The 18,600-nt window shown below is 49.0% G+C and overlaps 2 protein-coding genes across 24 annotated transcripts in view; one reads left to right on the top strand and one right to left on the bottom strand.

Moving 5' to 3' along the window:
* The window catches only part of Diaph1 (diaphanous related formin 1), a 99,510-nt gene extending 96,546 nt beyond the window's left edge, over positions 1 to 2,964 (top strand). Inside the window, exons 28-29 of the mRNA XM_057788564.1 lie at positions 833 to 882; positions 2,812 to 2,964. Of these exons, the coding sequence (XP_057644547.1) occupies positions 833 to 882; positions 2,812 to 2,850 (89 nt within the window). The 3' untranslated portion in view covers positions 2,851 to 2,964. The remainder of the gene's footprint in view (positions 1 to 832; positions 883 to 2,811) is intronic.
* A 3,528-nt stretch (positions 2,965 to 6,492) lies between these two features.
* LOC130886493 (protocadherin gamma-C4) overlaps positions 6,493 to 18,600 on the bottom strand; it is a 186,443-nt gene continuing 174,335 nt past the window's right edge. For 17 of the 23 annotated variants that reach the window (XM_057788340.1, XM_057788341.1, XM_057788350.1 and 14 more), the window contains exons 3-4: positions 14,111 to 14,199; positions 6,494 to 8,439 (exon numbers count right to left, since the gene is read on the bottom strand). In XM_057788340.1, the coding sequence (XP_057644323.1) occupies positions 8,213 to 8,439; positions 14,111 to 14,199 (316 nt within the window). In that variant the 3' untranslated portion in view covers positions 6,494 to 8,212. Of the gene's footprint in view, positions 8,440 to 14,110; positions 14,200 to 18,600 lie in introns of all 23 variants that reach the window. The other 6 variants (XM_057788339.1, XM_057788338.1, XM_057788353.1 and 3 more) reach the window with 4 other exon arrangements.

Here is an 18,600-nt window from a genome sequence, read left to right on the forward strand (position 1 = left end):
TCAAACACTGATCTGGTTCTATCGCTACTCTAAGGACTGGGTGGTCTTATAGACGAAGGAAGTAAATTTTCCTGATTGTTTAGTCTGCTTAGCATAATAGTGACCCTAGAGATAGATCAAAAGTTGGGATGCTGGGGTTCCCTTGGTTTCATCAGTTGAAACAAGAACTTTCTCATTCTTAACCTTGGACCACTTCATGTCCATCCCTTAGTGTACCTACTTTTAAGGCTTAAAAAGGAAATTGGGCTGTTTTCGTCTGCCATATTCTCTTGGTTCTTAGGACATATGTAATGAATCAAAAATCTAGTGAGTATAGAAATATCCTAAGACTGTTGAATTTAAAGTACAACAGGGAATCTTAAAGGAAACAGCCAAAGAAAGCAGCAGTTTAGGGCTTGCTGCCCTGGAACTCTAGCTTCTGTGTTGCTTACTCCACGGCAGGTATTAGAGTTGGCAGATGCTTCAGTTCACCCAGTAGAATTAGATGGATGTTCACATGTGTATACATACACATATATAGTTGCAGTGAAGAGATATTGAACCACCATTTTTCTGGGCATGACAGTGGGATCCTGGAGAATTGAGTGCTTCCGAAAAGAGTGTTAAAGAAGCACATAAGAGGAGAGACTAAGAACGTAGGGAAAGCACACACTTATTCTCATACATCAGTTACTGAGGCAATGGTTTGTTTTCACAACCCAACATCCATCTAACTTGGTGAAGCCCCTGAGGGTGTAGGTCTCTTATTACACATATACGTACCTGTGATCTCTACCCAGATACCCCCATGTGTTGTCAGCAGGATTTTTACTGTTCTTTCTCCTCTTGGTAGACAACCCTTTGAGCCCTTGGGAGGAGGAGGAGGAGGAGCCCTCTAAGTTGGTAATCTGTGGGCGGATTGTGTGTTCCCTGCCCTGTGGGCAGCTTCTGTGTGTGTAAAAACAGTAGCTGCTTTGGGTCATGGCTCTGCCCTGAGACTGCCAGTCCTGGACAAGGCTTGGGCTCTTTACTTGGTTTGGCTTCTGCCTACTTAAAGCTTTTTGCTGATCCAAAGCAGACACCTTTTTTGTGGCTCCTCTGGACTCTACGCTCATGACCCAGTCCTGCAGCCTTCGTTAGGGAGTGCTGCTGTACTTGTTGCTGCTTCTCTGAGGCTTAGCCATTGCTTTCTCCACTCCAGTTTTCCCTTGGTCCCAGGAGGGGTTTTTGGATTTTTTTTAAATATGCTCTCACTGTGTAGCCTTGGTTTTTCTGGAACTCTCTATGTAGAATAGGTTGGCCCAGAACTCACAGAGATCTATCTGCCTCCTTCAAACTCCCAAGTGTTGAGACTAAAGGTGTGGGCTACACCACAGCTTTTTTTTTTTTTTTTTTTTTTTTTTTTTTTTTTTTTTTTTTTTTGTCAACACTCTTAGGTATACAGTTTGGGGACTGTCACAAGACTGTGCAACTGTTACCATTGTTATATTTCAGAATATTTTTTCATAATCTCCAAAAGAAACCCCATATCCATTAGCAGTTACTTTTTAACTTATGTATAAAAGTTGTACATATTTTTCTGGAGTATCTAACAGTGGTTCAGTGCATGTACAAACCGTGTAGACCAGGCTGGTCTCGAGCTGGTCTGTGAATTTCTCTTAAGTTGGGCACTCGCAAGAATCAGTTTATATAATATAGCATTTTATGTCTGACTTTTAAAACCCCTCGTTGCTCAATATATATGCAGTCTTTACATGCTGCTTAAAACAGCAATGGAACTCGATGGTCGTCATGTGATGGGCGTGGTCCTAAGCAGCTGTCTTCCTGTTGAGGATACTGGGGTCCCAAGTATGGATTTATAAATGAGCAAGAGAGACTTGGGCTAAGATTTCTTTCGAGGATTTCCCTCTTGGTTGTCCTTGGCATTCTCTGGGATACATTTTACCATTTTACCCCTCTATGTGTGTGTGTGTGTGTGCGCGCATGCACACATGTTGTTCACATTGAAGAGGTGTGGGCTTCGGTTGTTGGAGAAATGCATGGGAGTGTGGTGTACATGTGATGACAGTGGCTGCCTCAGTCTTACCCACATGCTTTCTTTGGAGTTCCTCGAAAAATAATCCTGTGTGTTAAGCTCTAACATCCTTAATTCCAACAAACCTAATGAGAAAAGGGGGCTTTGAGTACTCTGTTTCTCTTGATATGTGACTTAGCCAACACTTAAACCAGTTCTTTTTTTATGTGTATGAGTGATTTGCATACATCTATGTGTTGTATCCTATGGAGACCTGAAAAGGGCTTTGGGTCCCCTGGAACTGAAGTTACAGATGATAGTGAATTGCCATACAGGTGCTGGGAACTAAACCCAGGACCTCTGCAAGAGCAGCCAGTGCTCTTAACTGCTGGGCCATTTCCCCAGCCCCTCAAGTCCTGTTTTGTCTAGCTATATCCAAGCCTTCATATTTTTTTAAAGATTTATTTATTATGTATATAGTATACTGCCTACATATATCCTATAGGCCAGTAGAGGGCACCAGATCTCATTACAGATGGTGGTGAGCCACCATGTGGTTGCTGGGAATTGAACTCAGGACCTCTGGAAGAGCAGTCAGTGCTCTTAACCTCTGAGCCACCTCTCCAGCCCCCCCCAAGCCTTCATATTTGCACCAGAGTCTATTTTACGTTGAGTCTCTGGAGTCTCTGCTGTAAAGACTTTTGAACCAGACAAGGCAGCTACTACAATTGCATGGCTTCTGACTGAACACCTGCTGTAAAGTTGTAAAGAGATTAGAAACCAGACCTGTGGACAGGATCTCATGTTTTCTCTTGTAGTCAACAGGAAAGCTGGGTGTGCAGTCACATCTCTGCTAGCCTCGGAGCTGACCAAGGATGATGCCATGGCTGCTGGTCCTGCTAAGGTGTCCAAGAAAAGTGAAGGAGTCCCCACAATCCTTGAAGAAGCCAAGGAGCTGGTTGGCCGTGCAAGCTAAACTGGGCTCTATGGCCATTGCTGCTCCTAAGTGAAGCCCAGACTGTACCTGCAGCATGTGCCTAAATGGCCAAGGGAGTATCCCCCTGCAGCAGTGGTCACTCCATCCTCTGACCCTGATTTTCTGTCTGGCCTGCTGCTCTCTGAACATCACACACAGCTTCAGTTTCCTGGAGGCCAGAAGGAAAGGGCAGTGTAGGGGTGGCCTGAGCCCAGCCCAGCCAACCCTGGCTGTGGTATTACCAAAGCAGGGTCCGTGTGTGCTGCCTTAATCCTGACTCCTCCATGTTATCCAGAGATCCTGGTCTCAGACAGAACCCAGCCTGCTTTCTCAGTCCCACTTTCTAGTGGGCCTTCCCCTAGGTCAATCTTGCTGGATTTGTGCTTTTCTTTTGTGGTTTCTCTGGCCCTGAGAACAGCATGGGACTTGTGAAGCTTTGGGCTAGATCCTTTCGCTGCTGGCACCTCTGCTTTTCCTCCTGGCAGTTATTTATTACTCGTGCTGTGGCATTGGGAACTGCTTCTGCAAAAGCAGGAAGCAGATCCCACCCTCACCCTACTTTCCTGGGAAAAGTCTCCCAGGCAAAGGGTCTCAACCACTCTCCTTGTTCCACTGTGGCCCAGGTCTGAGCCATAGGCAGGTAGCTAGGGCATAGCGACAGTGTGGGGCCCGCCCCCTGCCCGCTGCCAGGCTTTGTGCCCTTGCCTCCCTGGACCCTCTGTATCAGCCCTCCCCCCACCTCCACCCTGCAACTGAGCCCCCCTCCCCTATGCCTTCCCCAGAGCTTTGGTGCATCTCATTTGGAGTGTGGGCTGTAGTGTGACCATCCCAACACCTCACCCCCTCCATCCAAGGATATGGGAGGTGGAGCCTCCTGGCTGAGAACTTGTTTTGCAAATGGATCTATTTTTATATGAAAAAAATTTTTTAAGGAAAAATAACTTTGGTCCCCTTCCCCCTTCATAATAAAAGAGGCTTTGATGGTAGATTCAAGTATTCCTGGGGTCAATCCTGAACATGGTCTAGGTGTTGGCCCCATCCCTCAAGACTTAAACCCTGAGGCCAAGGTGGACCCTTCCCTAACATCAGTTCTGGGGCAAGACCATTTCTCCGGTTGGGCTGGGCCACACCATAGGATAGCAAGAGCTCCAATCCTGTGTTTTCCATGAATGTATTAAATTATCAAGCCAAACGTACAGATGCTAAGTGGATGCTGAGAAGTAGCACAGGGTTGTACCTCCCCATCCCCACCCTGGACTGTAGAAGCAACAAGTCAGACTGAGGCCCAAACCTCAGGAAGCTCAGATTCTCTGACTTAGGGTCACTTTCTTGTCCTCTTTAGCCCCTTTCACTTTCCCCTCTGAGGCTACAGAGAAGGAATGATAGATACCGTCCAGGCTTGACACAGGATTCGAGTTGCCAGAGCATGGGGGAGTTTAGGAAATGCAAGGGCGGCCAGTACAGCCCTTGTGGCCAGGGAGGATGGTTGGGGTTGTTAGAGTCCCGGGCTAGTCCTGAGAAGACTGGTGCGGGGTCTGGTTCTTTCCTGAGCCACCTCCTTGCTAGCTGACATCTGGGGCTTTGACCCTTTTCTTTTTTAATCACTTTTGCTAAAATGCATTTAATTAAAAAAATTTTTTTTTTTTTAAGTAGAGGGGACAAAATGTAAACTCCTTGCCTCTTGGGCTTCTGGGATGTCATCACCTCCAGTTTGATGGATTTGTTTCCAACTGTCAATAAAGCATTGAAACAGAACCTCCCTTCAGCCTCCTTTGTAAAACTCTGAACTTGTTCTTTTCACTACAGTAGTCTGGACATCTCTTCAGTGGTTTCCCAGTCAAAAGCTAACCGGTCTAGCAGACATGAGCTTGGGCATGATGAATGCATGTGGTTTCTGCAGTCCAGGGCCCCCTCTCAGGGCTGTTGTCCCGTTTACTTACAGCTTCTTCCCACACTGTGACCCTTTGGCTTGGAGCCCTAGTTTTTTTTATCTCATGTCCAACTCCCCACTTTCCCAGCATCTCCAGGTGCCACAGTTTTCTGGCCAGTACCTATGTCCTCCATTCCCCATCAAGTTAGAGGGGCTCAACCCTGAGATTGGGATGCTGAGTCTGCCCAACCTGGGTCAGAAGCCCCAGGCCAAACACCAGAGGACTTGCCACTAAGCTAGGCTTGTCCAAGCAAGTTGTAACTCCCACAAAGACACCTTATAGTGAGCCTGCCAATGATAGACAGGGCGGGCCTTTGGACAGCCCTTTACTAGAAATAAAAACCTTTTAAATAGCTCCTGGACCTGTGCAGCTGCTACCCTCATGTGGCAGTGGCTGGAGGTGTGGGGGTGGCTACCTGCCTCTAAACCCTAGAGGCTGTGCGTTTCATCTTTGGGGGCCCACACACCAATTAGAAGACCAACCACAGCTGCTCATTGCCCCGCCGTCTGCTGCCTTGCCTGGAATAGAACCCAGGAGCCTAGCACCCCGCCCTCCCCAACACCAGGCTCAGAGAAAACCCTGCTCTCTCAGCAACCTCACACACCACCACCCTTCCCACGCAAAGTCAAAGTCGCCAGGAAGGTTTGGTTTCCATGGCAACAGATCAGGAGGCGACAGAACTGGTAACCAGAATCCAAGGGAGGAAGCCCAGAAAATGCTCTTCTGGCTCTTCCATAGACATGCCCTCCCTGACCCTCCTGAAAACCTGTGGTCTCTCTGTCATTCTCTGGATCAACCCTCCTGACTCCCGCACCTTCTCGAGCTGCAGCAACCCGGGAGTGCTAGAAGCCAGAGGGGGAGTGGAGAAGCTGCAGAGAAGAGGGAGGTGGGGACTGGGTTTCAAGGCCATTTCCTCACGCAGTTCCTTTGACTCCATGAAGAAAGGTTTAGGCTCTCCAATTAGGCTTTGCTGCATAAAAAGAATGGGAAGGCAAGTTCCAGGTAGAGAAACTGAGGCTCAAGATAGGAATTGCCTCTCGGACATTCATTCCCACTGTTTCCCCCAAACCTTTACCGCTGCTGTGGAGGAGGGTAGGCACGGGAGAACCCGCTCTCCTCTGGATCAACCTACTCCGGTGACCGGAGGGAGGTAGCTTGTGGGGGAAGGGGCGGGAGCTACAGAAAAGTCCCCTGCACCGCCCTCCCAGCAGCAATTGAGTTCCCACCCCCACTCGTGCTCTTGCTTCCCCCTCCCACGCAAGGTCACCTTTTCTGCCTGGAGACAGCACAGAGCATAAATAATCTGCGCACTCAGTTGCGCGCGCACTCAAACTCCCCACCCCCACGTTGGTCTCTGCAGCGACACCACCGCATACAGATCCACAAGCACCATTTACAGTCCATCACCTATTAGAGAACCAGGGTATCAGAAGCATGCACGCCATATTGGACAGTCATGAGGACTGCACACACACACACACACACACACACACACACGCAATTCAAAACTAGACTGAGATGCTTAGTGACACAGAAGACAACTTGATTCTATTATTTAGGACAAACCCCTTGACTCCACCCACATGTCTTGTGCTCCATCTCAGATGCAGTCAAACTTTCAGAAGAAACCTTTTTTTTTAATTTTTAATTTTCGAAGAAAAAAGCCATATAAATATTAGAGTATAAAACTTGCGAGAGATATCAGAAGGGGGATGGGCAGGAGCTACATGACTATGCGAAGAGAAGCTTTTTATAGAGGAGTCAGTACAGGGAGGGGTCGCCGCAGCATTGCGGACACAGCACAAAACACAGCACAGGCCTGCGCAGGCAGATTGAGATTCAAGGACAGACGGCTGTGCACAGCCCACCGCCCGCTGCCCACTTCGCCATCACGTAAAAGCACACCACACTACACTATTGGCTATTCTACACCAGCCGGGGGTGGGGGTAGGGGGGCTTCTATACTACTGTAAGGGCCGGGGTCAGAGGAGGGTGGGCAGAGGAAGTTCTATGCACAAGGAGGCACTGGGGGGCTTTAACCAGTCTCTGGCCACGAAGGGGCGGCCTGGGGCCTGGGCAGAGGCCTTCTGAGAAGAAATGGCACCTGGTAAGGTGGAGACCAGGGGCTTGAGAACTACAGGGGCCCAGTGGAGAAGCCCCACCGTTGGCTGAGACTTTATGGCCACTTGATCCCTTGTTCAAGCTCCTTGACTCAACCCAGGGGCCAAGAATGGCCTTGCCTGGTCTCCTTTCCTGCTAGGACCACTGACCCTTTTACCAGGGACACCTCTGGAGTACCCAGCACCCACAGAGGCTCCTCTTTCTTCTCTGGTCCTAAAACCACTTGGAAGTCTTCTTGGACTGAAATGCCAGCTTAAATCCACTCACTGGTCCTGGTGGCTCAGCCCAGGCTGGACCAGGGTGGAGGGGTCTGACCTGGTGTTTGTCTATGGCTAGAATTGGGGGATTGGGCGTACCCTGGGTACACACAGAGCCCGCACACCCTGTTAGCGGGCTGGCTGTTTTGTCCCCTGCCCCACACTCAACTTCCCTGTAGCTTCCCACCCCCTACTGTCTCCAGACATGCAAAGGAGTCTCTTCTTTGAGGAGCAGGGGAGTCACAGCATGCAGTGGGAACATCAAACAGTGAAACACAAAAGACTGGTCCCCAGGCGTTGAAAAGAGACTTGGTAGCAAAATGCCTTCCCAAAACCCAGCAAACATCAATACCAGGGGGATGGTGACTGTCCCCCTAAACTTAAGCACTAGTCTCGAGCTCTAGAAGGAAATGAGAAGACTGGTACCAAACCATGCTTTGGGGAGAAGCTGAACTGAAGGAGAGGCCAAAAGGTTGTGATATTCTCCCAACAATTCGGAACTAGGAGCCTGCTTAGGTCACCTGTCCCCTCAACAGCCCTTGCTCAAGAGAGGGACTGAAGGAGTTGGGTGGGGTGGGGAGGAGGGCAGGAGATGAATGAGCCTGACTGAGTTGGAAGGTGGAGGAGTTCAGCTGTGACTAAGGGAGTGTGGCAGGGTTTTCCACACTAACCCTACTACCCATGTGGGGGCAATCACTGATTGGATGGATAGGGGTTCCCAGCAGAACTCTCTTTGCATATTCAACCCCCTAGGGCACAGAGAGGGGGTGTTGACTTGGGCACTTGTTTCTGTTTCCCAACGGGGGAGCATGGCCTTGGCTCCTACCAGTATCCTGGGGTGAGCCCTGAAATTCTGAGGCCTGGGTACAAGTAAGGACAAGCTGGACTGGCTGGGGAGGGAGGCTGCCCTGTGACTCAAGGTCTGGCCTCCATATTACTTCTTCTCTTTCTTGCCGGACTTCTTTTTGTTGCCATTACCGCCTGCTGGAGCCTTGCCATCTCGCTTGCCAGCTGCATTGGTCAGTGTGGCATTGCTGCCAGGGATGTACACATTCTGGCGGTAGTCGGGCACATGCTGCAGGGTGAACTGGGGTCCATAGCGAGCACTCAAGCCCATAGTGCCAGCGCCCCCTCCTAAGGTGGAGCTCCCATCAGCAGCTTCTGCAGAGACAGGAAGAGCAAATGTTCAGATGGAGTGAGGGACTCCCTTAAACATCAGTTAGTGAATGCCGGTACCGTACCCTGGAACCGAACCGCTGGGTATACAGTGGCCACCAAGGCAGTCCCGATGCCAGGTTTGAGTCCCAGCTCTCCTTCGCCCTGTGATCCTTAGCCAGTCTGCCTAGCCTCCTTGTGCTATCCGTTTTCTCATGCATAAAATGAAGGTAATAGAGAGTATTCACTTTGGGCGAGCATTAAATGAGAAGATGCTTCTAAAGTGCCTAGAATACCTTGGTGTGTGGCTGTGCTCAAAACATGCTAGCTAGCATCTCTCTGTGGCTTCAAATACTTTCCCCTGATGTCCACACTAGACCATGCTTTGTACATTATCCTTCCCTAGCCAAGGCCTGGCACATGCGTGTACTCCGCAGTTCTGCCATTAATGTGTATACAGGGGTTCTTCCGTTTGTGCTTGTATATATGTCTATCTGCCATTAATGTGTATACAGGGGTTCTTCTGTTTGTGTTTGTACATATGTCTATCTGTGTGGTGCTGGGAATTGAACCCCTGTTCTAAGCAAGCACTCCCCAAGCTGAACTACATACCTAGTCCAGCCCTTGTTGTTTTTTTTTTGTGTGTGTGTGTTGTTGTTGTTGAGACAGGGTTTCTCTGTAGCCCTGGCTCTCCTGGAACTCACTCTGTAGACCAGGCTGGCCTTGAACTCAAAGATCCATCTGACTCTGCCTCCTAAGTGCTGGGTTTTTAAGGCATGTTCCACCACGGCCAGGCAGTTCTTGTTGTTTAACACAAGGTCTAACACTAGGTAGGTCGGGGCGGGGTGGGGGGGTGGGCATGCCTTTAATCCCAGCATTCAGAGGCAGAGGCAGACATATCTCATAGTTTGAGGCCAACCTGGTCTACAGAGCGAGTTTTAGAACAGCTAGGGTTACACAGAGAAACTCGTCTTGAAAACAAAAAACAAAAATAATAAGGTCTCACTGTGTAGTGCTGGAACTATTTAGACCAGGCCTATCTCTGCCTCCTCAGTGCTGGGATTACAGATATGTGTTACCATGCCAGCCCAACAGAAGTATTTCTTTCTTTTTCTGTCCTCCACCACCCCCAACCCCCAGTGCTAAGAACCCACATGGGCCTTGCACAAGCACTCTCAGCACTGAGCTAAGGATCCAACCATGGGCCTTGCACAAGCACTCAGCACTGAGCTAAGGACCCACCATGGGCCTTGCACAAGTATTCTAGCACTGAGCTATGTCCTCTGTGCTTGTTTTTTGGAGAAAAAGGTCACCAAGGCAGTCTCCTGGCATAAAGAGAGAGAAATCAAGAGACAAAACACGGGTGGTTCAAACTAGAAATCCTTCAGCCTCCATTTCCTGAAGGCTGAGATGATAGGCATTGGCCACACCAGGCCTGGCTGCACCCTCTTCTTGACAGCGTTGGACTTAAGACTTGGTGGCAAGTACGTGTGTAGTCACTTAAACCTCAACACAGCACTCAGTCGGGGGGGGGGGGGGGCTCTGTCCTTAAAACAGGGAGCCAAGGCTGAGGGAAGGCCGGTGGCAGACTGTTACAGTGGGACTCCGTCTTCCAGGTATCTGAATGGCGGAAATAGGTACCTTTACCTCCTTCACCAACTTGGACCATATCTCTGCTCTGGGGGCAAAGAAATGGGCAAAGGAAGGTTGCCCCTCCCTCCAGGAACAGATGTCTTAGGTATAGCCCAGATATAGGACTCGGGGCCTGAGGCGGATGACTCGGTGCCCCCCTAGGCCAGCTTCCCACTGAACCGAAGAAGAAACTGGAGCTGGGAGTGGTACACTTGCTCCAAATGCAGGTTCTTGATTAGCATGGTAACGAGATCTCCCGAGAATCTGAGTCCGCGTTAGAGCTGGAGCACAGAAATACCATCCCGGGCTTCTGTGAGAATTAGATGAGACACTCATCTCTGGCGCTTGACAAGTGTTGGATAAATGCTGGGCACAGCTGCCCCTCCTGTCGCCCTCGTCACCCAGGGACAGCCAGTCCACCGTGCTCTCTACCCAGAGCTGGTGGCGGGGAGGGAACTGGGAGTTTGGCCCCCAGATTCCCAGCGGGACGCTCTCAAACCCTCTGTGACACAGAGAGAGTTAAAGCCCCAGGAAGGTCCTGCCCAGCCTGACTAAAAGCTGGAGAGTTTACCGCCTAGCTGCGGCCTCCACCCTAGACCTGGAAGCAAGCAGACTAAAGCAAGGGAGGCTGAGTAATTCTGGGACATGAACCAGAGGTTGAGAAATTGAGACAGGAAATAGTTCCAGTTTGGGTAAGAGGGGAAGGCCAGAGAAAGGAAGAGCAGAGATGTGCCCGGGTTTCTCTGCCTCGCACTCCATCCAGAGTCTGGGTTCCCACAGCTCTCTCTATTTTCCAGTCCCCAAAGTCCGGGAGCTGAGGGCCTTCTGGGAGCAGGCCTGGGAGGAGGGAACAGCTGCCCCCTCCCATCCCCCTCAGCCCTTTCATTTGCTGACATTTCCCTAATTAACTCCAGGAGGTAGCAATCCTCCACGGCCCACCCCTCCTCTCAAGCTGACAGCCTCTGCCAGCCTGAGAAAGGAAGGGGGAAGGGCCTAGATCCAGTTTCAAAGAGCCAGGATTCCAAAGTGATTTAGGGGCTTAAGAAGATAGGTGTTTTTGTGTGTGTGTGTGTGTGTGTGTGTGTGTGTGTTGAAAGAATGTGAGGGAATAGAGAAGGAGGACTGGCAGAAAGACAGGAAGTGCTTAACTGAGTGACAGGGAAGTCTAAAATTGAGGTGGATCAGAAGGGAGAGAAGATAGAGATGCTGCATGCAGCAGAGGCTAACACTGGAGTCCGCCCCTTCAGCTCGGCCTTAAGTGGCTGTGTGATCTTGTCTCAGGGCCTGTATACCTCAGCTTACCCGTCTCTGGATCTGTGGGGGAGGGGGGCGGAAGAAGCTGGATTGGTCATGTCCTACCCCCCAGGACTTGGCCTAGGCAGGGACCAGGGTTTTCTCCTATCGCAGAGGACTTGCACTTAAGAATGCAAAGAGCAGGGTCGCTTCTAGCTGGAGGAGGGGTGCTGGCTTCCTCCAGCTCCAAACTCATTACCACACTCCCCTGGTCCCCTTGTTATTACCAGTCCTAGTTAGACAAAGACTCCACAACAGCAATAGCCAGAGATAGCCAAGGAAGCGAGTTCAGAGCTGGCGGAGCTGCAAAACCGCAGCCTCCTTTTGGGTGCACCTCACCCAAGGGTTTATTTAAGAGCTCTTTCAAGGGTCCCTCCCTCTCCTCTCGCTGGGCTGGGCTCCAGGAGCCTCTCGGGAGACTAGGAAGTAGGTGTGAAAGTGAGAGCAAGGCCTGACCCTGCCACCTCCACCCAGATTCCCCCCCCCCCCCAGCCCCAGGCTCAGCCTTGGGTCAGGTCCTGTGTGGGCCGCACGGGTGGAGCCCTGACAGGGGAACCTGCCCGCGGCCATGGCACTGCTCCAGGGAGACCTTCTGGGAAGGTTTTGGGCCATAAATGCTGCTTCCAGTCTGTTTTTAGCATCTGGATTTGGGCTGAAAAGCCTGCTTTCTGGCCTTAGGGCTCAAGGCCACAAAAGCTAAAGAGACCTGTTTACTTCCCTCAAGAGCTGGACCTGGCACCTCCCCAGGCCCAGTGTCTGCAACTGGTCTGTCAAGGATCTCAACCCTGTCACAAGAGGTTGACAGCCCCCAGCATCTTCCCCCTCCTCTGCCCATTGGTCAGCCATAGGCCCGCATCATTGGCTCTCACAGACAATCGAGGGTAAGATTAATAAATCATAACAAGTATAAATATATGGTTTCCAGCTATCTCTGAACTTTGGGTAGACAATGAAAAATTTTAATACAGTTTGCCTTGTGAAACAGTTTAAAATGGATTTATACTAAAATTGTATATAACCCGGGCAGTGGTGGGGCACTCCTTTAATCCTAGAGGCAGAGGCAGGCAGATCTCTGGGTTTGAAGCCAACCTGGTCTACAGAGTGAGTTCCAGGACAGTGAGGGCTACACAGAGAAACTGACTAGAAAAAACAAAACAAACACAACAACAACAACAAAACCAAGAAGGATATATTCATCTGAAATTTATATTTAACTGGGAACCCTAGATTTTATCTGGCAACTCTAATCAGGGAGAATATGCAGGGGAGAGCTGGAGAATTCAGCCTCTGGGTCCAGTCAGCTAAGAGGGAAACAGGCTGGATCTAAAGGCCAAAGGTGACCGTGGAGTGGAAGAAAGAGCATGACCCTGGGAGCGGAGCTGAGTTTGAATCCTAGCTCTGCTGAATACTGGGACGCTCCGCTCCAGGTGAGTGGCATCTCACATCGCTCTGCTCTACATCTCGCCATTACAGAGAAGATTAGTTGAAGCACGCCCTAAAAGTCCTGCCATGATGACAGGGGGGCATTTCTCCTGGCTTTATACCTATCAATCTTGTACACCCAAGAGCAAAGCTATGGATTTAGGTTTGAGTCCAGGGCTTTAAAATCTTCTGTAAGTTTCCAGTAGACTTCATTTTCCTGGGCCGGAAGTTAGTCCTTATCAACAGGTGTTAGATTCTTTTTTTTATAATTTATTCCATTTTAATTTAATTTTTTGTATTAGAATACAAAGTAATGCATTTTACTGTGGCACCTTGACACATGTGTGCAATCAAAGTTAGATTCTGATTCTGGGATGTCTTTGTCCAGCATGTACGAAGTCCTGGGGGCCTGATCCCTAGCGCCTTTTGTACCAGGCAGAGTATCACACAGCTATAATTCCAGCACTCAGGAGGTGGAGACAGGAGGATCAGAAGTTCAAGATCATTCTCAGATGCACATGGAGTTGGAAATCAGCCTGGCTACAGGAGCCCCTGTCTCAAAAGAAAAGTGCTTCTTTTTTTTCCCCCTTTCTCTTTTTATCCCAACAGGTCAATAAAGATAATGACTAATCAATTATAGCACTCTTACTAGACTTACTGTCTGCCAAGCCTATGCTGAGGACCTCATGCTTGACCTCAAACAGCACAGTGAGTCCTAGAAATATTTCATAAGTGAAAGTAAAGCCTACAGGGGCTTAATAGTTTACCTAATGCCATATCCCTAAGTGGGGACAAGCAGGATTTGAACCCAGATTGGCCTGCTTCCAAAGTCTGTGCTCTTTAGTGTTAGGGAGCTGATTGTTTGCCATGCAGAGGACCCTGTGACTCTTCATGTACAGCCACTGGCTGAATCAATGTTACAACTGAGGTTCTTTCTTAGCCTTGTGGGAAAACTACAGTCCTGATCCGGAGGCAGGGGAGCAGGAAAGAGTGGGCTGATGTTATCTGCTGGGAACATTCACATGCACTAGCGGGGTCTGGCGCATGCCGGGCCCAATCCTCCTGCCTTAGCCTATAGAATACTGAGATTACAGAAAGTGTGCCTCCGCACCCAGCTCCCAGTTAGACTTGTGACTACTCGCTTTACTTGCTCACTCTGCTCTGGGCATTTTCAGACCTCTCCATCTCTTTGTTATCCCTCAACCTGGAGTAGGTCATGGAGGACCGCCTGATCTTCCAGAGAAGTCATACAGACTCACCCATCTCTAGCTATGGTGGCAGCTCCCCTCTGTCAGTCTCCCATCCTCTTACACCCCTGGGTACCACTTACCACTGGCAGAGGCCAAGATCATGGCTTGCAGCATCTCTGTATCAAACTGGTTGTTGGGCCAGGTGCCGGTTTCATCACCATTTTGGGAGCTGGGGAGACAGTTAAATGGTCAGCAGTAGCCAAGGCTAGCCCTGCTCATTCTCCCTGAGTCTCTTCCCGGGGTTCCCAAATCTACTGCCTTATCCCCACCCCATACCTAAGACCTGTTTCTGAGTGGAGTGAGGAGTTTATATAATCCTTCAGAAGCCAACCCCAGTGAGTCCATTCCCCGGACCCACTCTCTGCTGTCCCAGGTGCATTAAATGAATGCCATACTTCCATTCTTCAAGATAGGCTGTGGCCACTGTCGCAGCCTGAGACATCAGACCATCTTCTGAGGACAGTGGAAGACGACAATTTGAGGGAATGTCCTATAGCTAGAGGAAGGACCAGGAACAAGAGAAGAAATACCAGGAAAACACTCAGCCCTAAGTAACCCGACAGCAGTGTCCCAAACTCGGATCTGCTCGGTCCCTAAGCCTTCGGCGTAAAGTCCACAGTCACACCACACTGTCCGTCCTGTTTTACAAGCACACCTTCCTGGCTCTCACCAGTTTCCCGGTGACTTCCCCCTCAAGCTCTCTCTTGCTGATCCCCAGATAAACCACACACAACCTTTGTTTTAGCAATGTAAATAAAATGTGTCCCAGGGGATTCTAAAATTCACGGGGCTGGGCTGCGCCCTGTTGTGTGGTCCTGGAACCACTGGTGTCCCATCTGCTCCTTTGCTACTCTGACCTCTATGGCTTGGGGACCAGTGCCAGCCTCCTACTGAAACACTCGGTAGGAAGCCTGAGCACCTGGGCTTCTTTAGGTCCCTGGGAAACACTGTGCATTGAAAGCACGAAGTGACTCATGCCTCTAAAACCAGAGTGCTAAGAAATTGCAATTCATTATGGACCTTCCTGTGGTGACAATTTCCATGTCTCCTTCCTTCCTCTCTGTCTGTCTGTCTGTCTGTCTGTTTCTGTCTTTTGTTTGTTTTCATGACAGTCTCACTCTGTACGCCAGGCTGGCCTACAACTCATATAACCTAGGTGGGCCTCAGACTCACAGTAATCCTCCTGCCTCCGCCTCATGAGTGCTGGGATTACAGGTATGTCCAGCCATACCTAGCCATCATATGGATTTTCAAAGATCAAATTATTCTAGTTTGCAGGGGCGAGGAAAGAAATCGCATACCTATCTTGGCCCACACATATCCTGTCCCACATTGGTACCATCTGGCTCACAGAAGATCCCCCAGTCAACAACTGCTGCCTGGCTGGGCCTGGTGGTGCATGCCTATAATCCTAGCACTCAGGAGGCTGAGACAGGAAGATTTTTTGAGAGTTTGAGATCAGTCTGAGCTGCATAGGGATAAATTTGCCTCAAACAAGTAAATAAATAAAAGTTGCTTGAATGAATGAGAAGAGCTCACGGGAGAGTCGGGTCCCTATGAAGTAAAAAAAGGTTGGCATTGAGGAAAAGGCTTCAGGACGGATCTTGAAAAGTGGAAGAAAGCGCGTGTGCTCATGCATGTGTGTGTAACCCTGGAAGAAAGCACGTGTGAGTGTGTGTGCATGCGTGTGTGTGTGTAACCCTGGAGGCTGAGGGAGGAAGACTGAGTTTAAGGCCAGCCTGGTTATACAGAAAGACCCAGTCTTACAAAACAACAGACTGGCTCTGAGGTAGAGTGCTTGCCTAGCAGTAGACAAATAGATAAAAATAGCTTTATAAGGCTGGCCACTGTGGTGGGTGTATGTGATCCCAGCGCTCCAGAGGCCGAGGTGGGTTAATCAGTTGAGTCCCAAAGTTAGAGGTGAGTCTGGGCCCCATAGAGAGCACTTGTTTCAACAGAGATAAGACAGAAATGAAAATAGCCATAGCGAAGAACCCTGGGGACACAACTTCTACCAAGGGAACAAACAATTCTGATAACAAGGCAAACAGATGCCAAAAGTTGCTAACAGGACAGACTGACAGTAAGTGCTTCCTGATGTGATCAGTGGTCAGTCCAGAATACCACCCATGGAATGTTCCTGCTGAGACTGTTGAGTTATGTTGCTGTTTAGCCAAAAGAATCAACAAACCCAGACTATGGGCATTTAAAAGACTACTGGTCTGGAAGCTTTAAAAGTGTCTATGTCACTGGAGAGATGGTTCAGTGGTTAAGAGCACTGACTGCTCTTCCAAAGGACCCGGGGTTCAACTCCCAGCACCCACATGACAGCTCATAGCTGTCTGCAATTCCAGTTTTAGGGGACCCGACACCATGGCAAAACACAAATGCACATAGAATGAAAATAAAATTGCAAAGAAAAAGAGTAAAAGTATCTATGTCATAAAAACAAAGGTAAGGAGGCTGTTCTGATTAAAGCAGAAGGAAGAGACATGGCAAATGTAATTCATGCTCCTTGATCAAATTCTAAACTTAATTTAAAAAGCAGATTAAAAGGCTATAGTGAGAGCATGTGTGAAGGCTTGCTAGTGGACCGTGCCTTACAGTAGCAATGTTAACTTCCTCAAAGATGACCATTATTTCTGTGATCTCATACGAGTCGAATGTGATGGCGACAGTTCTTTTACGTAGCTCCCGAAGGAAAGAACCTGTGCTTCCTGTGCGTGCATGCACCTTCCTGTGTGTGCGTGCGTGCACCTTCCTGTGCAAGTGAATAGTAAATTAGGTGCTTTTGCTTTTTTATTTTAACACAAGACTGTGTACCTTAGCATACTGTCGTTTCAACTTTTGGATAGGTTTGAGGCTTTTTAAGATTACAAACCTGAGGGTAAAGCGAGTCACCTAGGAGGCAGGGATGTGGAAGACAGCTCACAAGGTGCTCACGGGGTGGGGGTGGGGTGGGGTGGCTATGTTCTCAGCTCTCAAGGCAGGGGAGGGACATGCCCTTGTCCTCGGTAACTTGGGTGAGGGGTAGGGGGTGGGGGTGCACTGGTTAGGGAAGCAAGAAAACATTTTGGCTTTCTCCTCAGAGTTCTGGAATGCTCTTGGGGTGCTTAGAAGCTAGGTTGCCATGGTGAGATTTAACTATGTGAAACTCATTCTTGCTCCTGGGCAAGGATGGAGGGTGTGAGGGTCCTCTTAAGAGGACAGGAAAACCCCTGTCTTCATGCAGCCCAGGAACTTTCAGTCTTATCTGACTGAGCTCAGGGGAGAACACAGGTGGAGGTAACCCAGAACCGTGGCTGGTGGACTGGCAGGAAAATGCTTGAAGGCTAGAGGCCAAGCAGGTGGGCAGGATGCCAGCTTTCTACAGCTGGGCAAGAAATGACCCAGATTGGGGGAGGGTGGGGAGAGGGGCGGCTCTGAGCCCTGGGCCTCCTGGACCACCTTCACCATTTATTTCATCCTTAGAAGCACCCAGCGATAACGGTTGTGATTATCCCTGATTCTGGCAGATGAAAGAAAGCTTGAAGGCCTCCGCAGAGTCAGGCACAGCTAGTTAAGTGAGAGAACCGCAGCTCCCAACTGGCCTTAAATGACCCGAAAGCCCTGATGATCTCACACAGGGAAACTTGGCTTCAACAAGGTGCCCCTGGATCCCTAGGAGCAGATTCAGGGGGCTTTCCCAAGATTTGGAGACAAAAGTAAACATGAAGGAGGTGGACTGTGTTTAAGAGCCCATCTCCCAAGCACCCATGTATTCTGGTTATCCTGTGTGCGGAGGCTGGGAGGGGCATATATGGGCCTGTGCTGCGATAAAATATTCCCTGTGTTAAGCTCAGAAAAAGTGAGAAGCCAGGGAAAGCCGCACTGACAACAGTCTGTACTTAATCACGCTAAAATACGAAGGAATGTTTGTTAGCGTAGCAAGACTCTATTAGCGCCTGGAAATATCCTTATCTATCCACATGAGGTGCTGTTATGCACCACTTAAAAGACTTCTGAAGAGTTTCTACTGATATGGAGGAATTCTTCTGACATGTTATAAGGAAGAAAAAATAGGCTTCAGTAATACTGGAAAGATGACCTCAATTCCTATTTAATTTTTTAGTTTTTTTTCAATTCCTATTTTTAAAAAATGGTAAGAAATATAACAGTTGACTGGTAATGAAAATTCTCATTGTGAACAAGTTTGTCAGACTTTAAAAAAGAAACTTATATATGCAGCTTGACTATAGAAATAAAAATGCTTAGAAAGATACATAATGAGTATGTTAATGACTCAATGAATAAATTGCAACCAAAAGACAAAAATGGTGGAAAAGGAACATTTATACTAAAAAGGTTTAAGAGACTTAGGAGACACCAAACCAAATGCATATATATATAAAACATATATACATAACACACACACATACATATATTGGTTTTTTGAGACATGGTTTCTCTGTGTATTCTTGGCTGTCCTGGAACTCTCTTTGTAGACCCCAGGCTGGCCTCAAACTCACAGAGATCCACTAGTCTCAGCCTCCCAAGTGCTGGGATTAAAGATGTGCACCACCACTGCCTG

This window comes from Chionomys nivalis, chromosome 14 (genome assembly GCF_950005125.1).
Source record: "Chionomys nivalis chromosome 14, mChiNiv1.1, whole genome shotgun sequence".
NCBI classification, from domain to species: Eukaryota; Metazoa; Chordata; class Mammalia; order Rodentia; family Cricetidae; genus Chionomys; species Chionomys nivalis.